Source organism: Alexandromys fortis, unplaced genomic scaffold (genome assembly GCF_014885135.2).
Source record: "Alexandromys fortis isolate MF-2015 unplaced genomic scaffold, M_Fortis_MF-2015_v1.1 scaffold_99, whole genome shotgun sequence".
NCBI lineage: Eukaryota > Metazoa > Chordata > Mammalia > Rodentia > Cricetidae > Alexandromys > Alexandromys fortis.
In genome coordinates, this window is record NW_026067982.1 from 5,300,860 (window position 1) to 5,311,604 (window position 10,745).

At 43.5% G+C, this 10,745-nt stretch overlaps 2 protein-coding genes across 2 annotated transcripts; both read left to right on the plus strand.

Annotated features, from left to right (window-relative positions):
* Positions 1-3,596: 3,596 nt before the first annotated feature.
* LOC126511427 (olfactory receptor 10) lies at positions 3,597-4,532 on the plus strand. Its single transcript, XM_050158578.1, has one exon. It carries the CDS (start codon positions 3,597-3,599, stop codon positions 4,530-4,532), a length of 936 nt encoding a protein of 311 aa, XP_050014535.1.
* Positions 4,533-9,809: 5,277 nt separating this feature from the next.
* On the plus strand, positions 9,810-10,745 carry LOC126511432 (olfactory receptor 10-like). The gene has a single exon (XM_050158583.1). It carries the CDS (start codon positions 9,810-9,812, stop codon positions 10,743-10,745), a length of 936 nt encoding a protein of 311 aa, XP_050014540.1.

The following is a 10,745-nucleotide window of genomic DNA, read 5'->3' on the forward strand; positions in this document are numbered from 1 at the left end:
CACACCTTTTGTGAATGTGGGCATCATGTTCTTAAAATTACTTTTTGTTGTCTGGGGGTGATGGCATCCTTAGGGGATTCTGAGAAAATTGGGATATTGGTCAAGTCCTGGGAGAGTTAGCTGTATCATTTGTTGTCCAGTCTCAGTGTGATGGGAAAGTCCAGGACTTAACTGAAGTCCTGGCTGGAGTAGTCTGTGTGGCTGGATCATATTAGCTAGCTGCTTTGAAGTTATCCTAAGCAGATTTTGAGGAAATTGCAACAGAAGCATTCTGTGAAGCTGGATCATCTAGACTAGTGGTCTTTTCTTCATTGGTGTCTAGTCCTTTGTTCTGAAAACATACAAGTTTAAAGGTAACAAGTGTACTAACACGGGTATAGAATGTACAGTGTGCACAAGTCAGCTTAAGATGACTTTCTATTCTATGTTTGAGCAGGTTAAAGGCAATTATCAACTTTTTTATTCAATTTTTTTTCACTTTACATGCCAACTACACTTCCCCCTCCTTCCCCTTCTCTACCCCCCACTTCCCTCCATTCCACCCCCTGTCCACTCCTCAGAGGCAGTAAGGCCTCCCTTGGGGAGTCAGCAAAGTCTGGCTTAGCAAGTTGAGGCAGAGCCAAACTATCTTTTTTCATTATACATACCAATCCAAGTTCCTACTCCCTCACCTCTTCCCATTCCCTATACTTACCCCTTCCCCCCCACCCAACCTCTGCTCCTCAGAGGGGGTAAAGTACGTTGCTTTGGGTAAAATCCAAGGCTCTCACTACTATATTTAGGCTAAGCAAGGTATCCATCCAAAGAAAATAGGTTCCCCAAAAGCCAGTACATGCAGTAGGGATAAATTCTGGTGCCACTGCCTGTGGCCCCTCAGTCTGCCCCAGCCATGCAACTGTCAACCACATTCAGAGGGACTAGTTTGGTCCCATGTTTGTTCCTTCCCTATCTGGAGCTGGAGTTGGTGAGCTCCCATTAGCTCAGGTAGTGAGGGCAGAAGGGGAAGATGAGGGGAGATGAAAAGGGGGAAGGAGAATTTAAGGGAATGGGATAGTCAAGATAGAGGAAGAGCAGAGATGAGAGCAAGTAAAGAGATATTTTGATTAAGGGAGCCATTATGGGGCTAGTAAGAAACTTGACACTAGAGAAATTTCCAGGAATCCACAAGGATGACCCCAGCTAAGACCCTAAACAATAGAGGAGAGGGGAGTAGAGGAGCTGAGACTGTGCAGTGTGTGTGGGAGGAGTAGAGGAGCTGAGACTGTGCAGTGAGGGGAGTAGAGGAGCTGAGACTGTGCAGTGAGGGGAGTAGAGGAGCTGAGACTGTGCAGTGTGGGGAGTAGAGGAGCTGAGACTGTGCAGTGTGGGGAGTAGGGGAGCTGAGACTGTGCAGTGGGGGGAGTAGAGGAACTGAGACTGTGCAGTGAGGGGAGTAGAGGAGCTGAGACTTAGGTAGGCAGGGAAAGCTAGGCTGAATGCTGGGAGGAAGAAGGGCAGAGTCAAGAGACACCATGGAGCTGCTGCTAGAGATAGACATGCTGAAACTTTGCTGGTAGGCCACAACCTTGTTGTGATATACAGAGTAATAGAAATGGGTTAAACTAATATGTAAGAGTTAGCCAATAAGAAGCTAGAGCTAATGGCCAAGCAGTGATTTAATTAATACAGTTTCTGTGTGGTTATTTTGGGTCAAAGCTAGCTGGGTGGGCGGGAACAAACAAGCAGCCCCTTTACCAACAGAGCTGAGACTGGACAGTGTTATGTGAATATAGGGGCTTGGACTAGGCAGTGTATGTGGAATAGAGGGGCTGAAGATAGCAAGAACATTTTGGAGAACCAGCCAGCCAGTTATAATTGCCACATTGGGGCCCACAGGTCTCAAAGGCCACAGGTGATAAATAATTCTGTTGCCACTGCTGTTAAAGAGGTATAGACAATGTCCAGAGGGGAAAAGATGGTTTAATAATTTACCAGGTCCTTCCTAGTCTTGGTTAGATAAGTGAGCAGAGTGCAGCAGAGGACACTTCCTTCTTCATAGTTATGTGCCTGGGCAGGCAAGACTGTTGGGGAAGATGGCCATACATGTAAATAAGACTTATTTACAATCACAGCAGGCCTCCAAATCCTCCACATCACAGAGGAAATCAGGGCCAAAGAGGAATAGGTCTCACATGATCTTCCAGATAGAATTGAGGAAGGTAAGCACAATTGTTTTCGTACCCAGAACTTTAGTGAGGACAGAGTTGGTAAGCTATGCAGGTTTTACAGTCCCTCTCAAAACTCAATCTCTGAGATGGCTAGTATCTGAGATGAAAAGAAAATTGAAGACACCAGATTCAGGAGACAGAAAACAGAACCATGTCTAAAACTGTGGAAACTGAATGAAGAACAATTTATTCGAGGGGCAGGCAGAAGATGGAAGAGGATTCCTATTAATTTGAGGCAAAGTACTGCGTGGGAATTTCAATCAAGCACACTGTACTCATTGTATTCTCTGATCCTATACTGCAGAATGATTGTGAGTTATTATTAAATATATCATCAAGGAGTCTTGAAGATCACCATAAATATTTACAGGAACAAATAAATGTGGTGTCATGGCTCTAGAGTGGGTGTTTGTGTTGGCATGAGAGAATGACTGAGTCAGAGAAAGTACAGACTGATGCAGAAGGAGTTCAGGTACCCACTCAGCTTTGGTTGAGTGTTCAGCTCTCCAGAGGATAATGAGAAGGTTGAATATGCAAGCAAAAGGGGACATTGGGTTAGATTTAATACATTCTTATACATTTAAAGTATCTTTAAATGACCCAGTGTTGATCTAACTCATTTTATCAAGCTCCAAGCATTTAGCCACTGACATATCTAATATGCTGATGCTCCACATCACAGACTGGTGAGTATGTATGTTCATCTCTCTGTGTGTTTCTGAGTGTCTCTGTATATGAAGGTCTCATAAATAATGTAAGAAGTTTACAGTTCTGATAATAAACCCAGGGCTTCTGCTGTATGAGGCAGTTTCTCTACCACTTCTATCTCCAAGTCAGTAATAAAGTTGTCGGATGAGAGGCCAGATAGAACCTCCACGCTGGTGCAGTAAGTTGATGATGCGGCCCTACAATAACAAAGACACAATTGAGCCTGACAACTTACTGGTGTTTCTGAGCAGAAGAGGAGGATATGTGGATATTGAGGGTCAGAATTCCAGTTCTCACTTGTGTAGCATAGGTTATAAGTCTGTGTCTTTCACACAACTGATTTCACACTAGTTTTAAAGCAATTTCCATGATACTGAGTAGATCCAAATCTCAGTGTAATGAGAACATGATGGAGAGGTGTGGCTAAAGTCTAGGAATAAGGAGGCAGCAGAGATATGGCTCAAACACAGAGGAGATACCATTCTTAGTGGAGATAGACCACCTAAAGTAGAAAAGAGTAAGACCAGAAGGCTGGAGGGATGTGAGCTGAATAGCAGAACAGATAATAAAACTCATGATTTAGGAGCACCTAAGCAATACTCTAAACTGTATATGAACCCTGTCTTAGGATGTCTTAGGATGCCCTGATTTACCTTCCAGTACTTGTTCACGTCAAAGGCTATGGAAAGCTTCAACACCAGCTTGGGAGGACGTTTCATTTTGGTGGGCTTCTCAGACTGGCCTCAACTAGAACTCATCTTCTTTACTTATATTTTGATTTTCTACTTTCTGACTCTCTTTGGCAACACCACCATCATTGCTCTTTCTCGAATGGACGTTCGACTGCACACTCCCATGTACTTCTTCCTCTCCCACCTCTCCTTCCTGGACCTCTGCTTCACCACCAGCACTGTGCCCCAGCTCCTGATCAACCTCCTTGGCCTGGACAGGACCATCAGCTATGGAGGGTGTGTAGCTCAGCTGTTCATATTTCTTGCTCTGGGCTCCACAGAGAGTTTGCTCCTGGTGGTGATGGCCTTTGACCGCTATGCTGCTGTGTGTCGTCCCCTGCACTACACGACCATCATGCACCCCGTTCTCTGCCAGGCATTGGCTATTGTCTCCTGGTTGGGAGGCCTCTTGAACTCTCTGATCCAGACAAGTCTCATGATGGCCATGCCCCTATGTGGCCATCGAATGAATCACTTCTTCTGTGAGATGCCCGTGTTCCTCAAGTTGGCCTGTGAGGACACAGAAGGAACAGAGGCCAAGATGTTTGTGGCCAGAGTGGTGATTGTTGCGGTTCCAGCCATGCTCATTCTAGGCTCCTATGCACAGATTGCCAGGGCAGTGCTGAAGATCAAGTCGATGGCTGGACGCAGAAAGGCTGCAGGGACTTGTGGGTCCCACCTCCTGGTGGTTTCTCTGTTTTATGGCTCGGCCATCTACACATACTTACAACCCAAGGGCAGCTATTCCGAGAGTGAGGGGAAGTTCGTTGCTCTTTTTTATAGTATCATCACCCCCATGCTCAACCCTCTGATTTATACCCTGAGGAACAAAGATGTGAAGGGGGCCCTGTGGAGGATGCTACGGAGAGCCACAGCCAGGGGGTAGAAAGGGAAAGATGATCAGTGAAACATTTTATAATATGTGAGTCCAGGGTTTCAGTGGGAGAGGGGTGTTTGGTGTCAAAACAGATACAATAATTATGCATATTAACGAAACTGTCAAATTTATAAAAATAGGAAACTAAAAACAAACAAGCAGAAAAAAATCAGTCCTGGGCTGGCAAGATGGCTCAGCAGACAAAGGCACTTACTGTCATGTCTGCTGATCTGAGTTTGATTCCTCAGTTCCCTATGATGGAAGGAGATAGGCAAGTCCTCTGACCTCCATACAAGTATGGATGTGTGTGTGTGAAATAAATAAACATAATAAAAATTAAAGCAGAAGAAAACAGTCCCCAGGAGGCACAAAACCTTAGTGCTGGTCCTTGTTTGGAAGTTGGAGTGGGGATCTGCTCTCTGGGTTACTGTCTGTCATTATTGCTCAGCAAGAATAAGTGTGCATTCAGCTGCAATATCCCACAGAAGGAGACTGGGAGAGGTTTCTTGTGAGCACTTGAGGAAATGGACTGGATTCTTGACAGGGAAGCTTGTACTGTGAGCACTCATGGGAACCAGATTGGTTCTTGTCCAGTTTGTATGTCAGAGGACTTTTTGTTCTGAAGTGCAACACTCAAAGTCAGATTCTCAATGTGTCACACAGTAGACACTGTGAGCCCAGGCAGAGGGCATGACTTCACTCTGACTTTCTATCCTTTATATATGTTCATTTTTAATTTAATATCCATACATTTATGTGCTGTGCTTTGATCAAATCCACCCACAGTTCCTCCTTCCAATTTCTCCCCTTTTCCTCAACACCACTTTTCTCTCCTAACTTAATGCCTTTATAAAAAATTTATAGCACAGTCTGTCCATGTAGGGTCACATGCATGTGCATGGATGTGAACCATCAGGACTAAGTGGGGCATCAATATCACCCCATTTTCCCTCTGTATCATAACCCCTCTGGCTTCAGTCATAACTGCAGGTCTGTCTGAAGGCCTCTCACATTCGGGCTTACCACTCTTTGCTTGGAATAAGGAAGTTGATGATGAGCAGAGCTACTTCATGTAGAGTGTGAATTTCAGAGATGGCTCACTTATCCTCTTGGAGAAAAAGGCAAAACCGTTAATTACACACACTGCAACAAGGCAAGAAAGATCTCCTAGAACCGTATCTGTTACAGCAGCTGCCAACATTCCTCTCCAGTTCGATACAGATAAGAACAGGGAAAATGATTATAAAAAGAGTAAACTAAGAGAAAAATGTTCAAAGAACTCCATAGTTTATATATGCATATATTTATATAGAATAAAATCCTGATGCATAAATTATATAGAATAAAATCTATATTTCTAAGAAAATTAGTAATTGAAATTGAAAAGAAGCAAAGGAAGAGGCTAGTATTTACTGTTTGACCAGACACGTGAAAGTTGATATTGGGGGCTCTATTTGTTTTACTTCTCTGCATCTCTGTTTTCTTTGACAACCAGATTTCAATCACTTTCGTTTACTTCCATGAATTTAAATAGTGGTTTATATTTAAAAGTGCAGGTATCTTTGTTGAAAGACTTTAGTATGCATGATAAATTTGTGCTAACTGAAACACATTTTAGTATAACAATATTCCACTAATTTTGCTTATGTTTGGAACTTATTTTACATATCATATCATTAATCATTTCTCAGCATTACCAATTTTGTTACATTGTGTTGTATTCTTTGATTGATGCAAAAATATAGTTCTCAACTCGAAAGGTGTCTTGTGAATTTTCTGGGCAGCTGTGAGCAAACATCTGTTAACCTAAGATAGAGCAACCATGACAAACCAAAGAAGTTGTTTTACCCAACTCTGCCTTAGCAAAGCAGGGAATTTATTTGGAGTTACTTACAGGAGTGTGGCTGGCTCAAAGGCATTTCCAAAAAGCCCACCCCAGTATGGGTGATGACTCAGGAACCCACATCCTGGACTTCCCAGCACAGCGTGCAGGTGTCTGAGCCAGCCAGACACAGTCTCTTATCCCTAGCAGTTGTCTCTGCTCATGTAAACTTGGGAAAGCTATTGTAAACCTTTGTAGTTTCAGGAACTTTTTGGGATTTTTTTTTTGGTTACTTTCTGATCCTTAAGGAACCTCTTTCTGTATTCAAGGAGGGAAAGTTTAAAAGTAGAGGAAATAACTACACAGACTAGACCTTCTCTTTGGGGGCTCACATTCATTCTATTCCCTCATCTCCGGCTGTTCCTGAACCTTGAAGGTAGTATTATGAATGTTAGGAAGTTTTTCTCCATTTACATAAAGTATCAGGCCACTATGCCAGAGCAACAGTTACTTGGTTTCAGAAGCACATGAAGTTGACTATCTACTTTGTACTTCTTGATGCAAAAGAGAAGCCCCCCCCCATGAACAATTGAGGCTAACAGTAGTAATGATCTGTAAGTACACACACACACACACACACACACACAAATGTTTAAAGATAATTTGTCAGTTGCTTTATTGTCCCTTAAGTAAATAATAGTAGGAGCATCCTGACAGGAACCTCTGACCTCCTTCTTCTGGCTTAAAGCACCATTTGTGATCCCGTTGGTGCTTAGGAATGGACCTCAAATTCAGCTGACAGGCAATTCACTCACAATAGTCGTGCTACCATGGCACCCGAGGACACAGCGTGTCTGGCCTATTGGTACTGAAGCACATAGTGTGTATAGCGGAGTGGAACTGGTGGTGACAGTCCTCCTCCAGACGTCAACGTGGTGCCCTCTAGCTCCTCAAAAGGCAACTGAAAAGGAGGAGCCACCAGTTTAGTCCTAGCTTTATTTCCCAATACTACATGCTCTAGGGATATCTGTCCATTTTAGGACAGGTTTATTATTTTTTCCTGTGAAGTGTTGGTAGTCTTTACATTTTTCAGGACAGCCCCAGCACAGCATTGGGCTGTCTGCCCACTTATCACCTAGGCATTCCAGCTGACACACAGTGATTAAAAAAAAAATCAATATCTTTATTTTAGCTTTGTTTAGGGCAAAATCAGGGTATAAAGTAAAATGACTAATTTTGAAGTACAGTTTGGATGAGAGCAATACAAAGCATCAGATTTTAGTTGGAAAAATAATCTACATTCATGTAAACGAACTTTTCTTTTCAGACTATATTCCATGTCTTCGATAACCAAAACAAGTTCACCATCATCCAAATGTCTTTCTTCCATGGAACTTAATAACTTAACAAACTTAAGACAAAAATTCCATGTAAAGAAGACATTCAGATGACAGTGAACTTGTTTGGGTTATGGAAGACATGAAATATGTCTGCTAGAAAGGCAGATTCAATTTTGGTCCAAGTAGGTAAAGTATGAAGAATTGCACAAACCATATAAAAAGATGTGTTTGTGACCACGTTGGATTGGGCAGTATATGAGGGATAGAAAGAACTGTGGAGAACAGATAGATCCTGGAGAACCAGTACTAATTGTAATTGGCTCAGGGTCCCCAGAGGTCTCCAAGGCCACACTTGAGTAAACAGTCATGTTTATACTTCTATTAAGGAGGCCCAGGCAATGTCCCAAGGGTGGGCATGGAAAGGTCTGCCTTAAGGTCAAGTTGGATGATATACCAGCTTCTGCCTAGGACCAGTTGTCTATGGTGAGGGAGTCAGAGAACAGTACGGTCTATTTTCTGCCCCTTAGTTATGGGCCTCAGCAGGTGAGCCTGCTGGGCAAGGTGGCCTCAAGAAAGAATGATTTCTCCAGGAGCAGAGCTGTGATCCAGCCTGCCATACTGCAGATGCAGTTGGGACTGAAGAGAAATATGCCTTCCTCAAACACTTCTAGATGACATTGTTGTGGAATGGGTTTCATATTTAAAAGAAGCAAGCAGGATTGAGGGAAGTAAACCCAATTTTCCTCCCCAGGACTGTGGTGAGTAAGACTCGATGGGATTCTCTGGATTCATAGACCTTCTAAATCTCAATATTTTGATGCCTAGGATCTAAGATGCAAACCAATTTGTAGACATCAGAACCAGGAGACGGATAACAACCAGGGTCAGAGATGCTGAAAATAAGCGAAGAACAGTTTATATTAAAGCAGAAGGATGAAAGAGGATTCTTATTTGGGGTCAGCGTTTCATGTGGGGCGTCAGAGTTTGATATGTAATTAATTCATAAAGTCTTTGAATTTTAGTTAAGCTGACAAGACCCTTTGTTTGCTGGTCTTCTACTACAAAATGTTAGTGTGTTATTATTAAATATTTCATCAAGGATCAGCTAAATGCAATGGGATAAAGTGGATGTGGTGTGATTTTTCAGGTGGTGTGGGCAGGAGAGAGGGATTGAGTCTGTAGGAGCACAGACTGGTGCAGAAGGAGTAAAGAAGATTTGGTGCCTGCTCAGCTCTCGATGAGAGTTTGGTTCTCCAGAGGCTGATGAGAAGGTGGAATATGCACTATAAGGAGGGGAAATTGGGTGAGATTTAGCATATTTTGTTTATTTAAATTAACTTTTAATGACATAGTGTTGATCTAACTTATTCTGTCAAGCTCCAAGCATTTGGGCACTGACAGATCTGATACTGCTGCTGCTCCATATCACAAAGACTGGTATCTAGGCTCATCTCTCTGTGTATTTCTGAGTGTCTCTGAATATGAAGGGGTCAACGATAATGGAATATGTTTACAGTTCTGATAAGAAAACCAGGGTTTCCCCAATACGAGCCAATTTTCATACCACTTCTATCTCCAAGTCAGTAATAAAGTTGTTGAATGAGAGGACAGAAAGAACCTCCACGCTGGTGCAATAAGTTGATGATGCGGTCCTACGATAACAAAGACACGACTGAGCCTGACAACTGACTGATGTCCTGAGCAGAGGAGGGGGTTCTGTGGATGTTGTGGGTCTAAACTCCAGACCTCCTTTGTGTGGCTATGCCTTTGATTTTCCCACAACTGGTTTCACACTAGTTTTAGAGCAATTTTCATGATATGGAGTTGATCCATATCTCAATGTAATGAGAACATGATGGAGAGGCGGGGGTAAAGTCTAGAAACAAGGAGGCAGCAGAGATATGGCTCAAATACAGATGATATCATTTCTAGTGGAGATATTATGCCTAAAGTAGAAAAGAGTAAGACCAGAAGGCTGGAGGGATGTAACTGAATAGCAGAACAGATAATAAAACTCATGATTTAGGAGTACCTAAGCAATACTCTAAACTATACATGAACCCTGTCTTAGGATGTCTTAGGATGCCCTGATTTACCTTCCAGTACTTGTTCATGTCAAAGGATATGAGAAACTTCAACACCAGCTTGGGAGGACGTTTCATTTTGGTGGGCTTCTCAGACTGGCCTCAACTAGAACTCATCTTCTTTACTTATATTTTGATTTTCTACTTTCTGACTCTCTTTGGCAACACCACCATCATTGCTCTTTCTCGAATGGACGTTCGACTGCACACTCCAATGTACTTCTTCCTCTCCCACCTCTCCTTCCTGGACCTCTGCTACACCACCAGCACTGTGCCCCAGCTCCTGATCAACCTCCATGGACTGGACAGGACCATCAGCTACGGTGGGTGTATAGCTCAGCTGTTCATATCTCTTTCTCTGGGCTCCACAGAGAGTTTGCTCCTGGTGGTGATGGCCTTTGACCGCTATGCTGCTGTGTGTCGTCCCCTGCACTACACGACCATCATGCACCCCGTTCTCTGCCAGGCATTGGCTATTGTCTCCTGGTTGGGAGGCCTCTTGAACTCTCTGATCCAGACAAGTCTCATGATGGCCATGCCCCTATGTGGCTATCGAATGAATCACTTCTTCTGTGAGATGCCCGTGTTCCTCAAGTTGGCCTGTGAGGACACAGAAGGAACAGAGGCCAAGATGTTTGTGGCCAGAGTGGTGATTGTTGCGGTTCCAGCCATGCTCATTCTAGGCTCCTATGCACAGATTGCCAGGGCAGTGCTGAAGATCAAGTCAATGGCTGAAAGCAGAAAGGCTGCAGGGACTTGTGGGTCCCACCTCCTGGTGGTTTCTCTGTTTTATGGCTCGGACATCTACACATACTTACAACCCAAGGACAGCTATTCTGAGAGCAAAGGAAAGTTTGTTGCACTTTTATATACCATCATCAACCCCATGCTCAACCCTCTGATCTATACCCTGAGGAACAAGGATGTGAAGGGGGCTCTGTGGAGGGTGCTAGGGAGAGCCACAGCCACGGGGTAG

Bases quoted from the DNA above. Each gene is read 5' to 3' on its own strand.
- LOC126511427 (XM_050158578.1), top strand. From the start codon at position 3,597: ATGGAAAGCTTCAACACCAGCTTGGGAGGACGTTTCATTTTGGTGGGC.
- LOC126511432 (XM_050158583.1), top strand. From the start codon at position 9,810: ATGAGAAACTTCAACACCAGCTTGGGAGGACGTTTCATTTTGGTGGGC.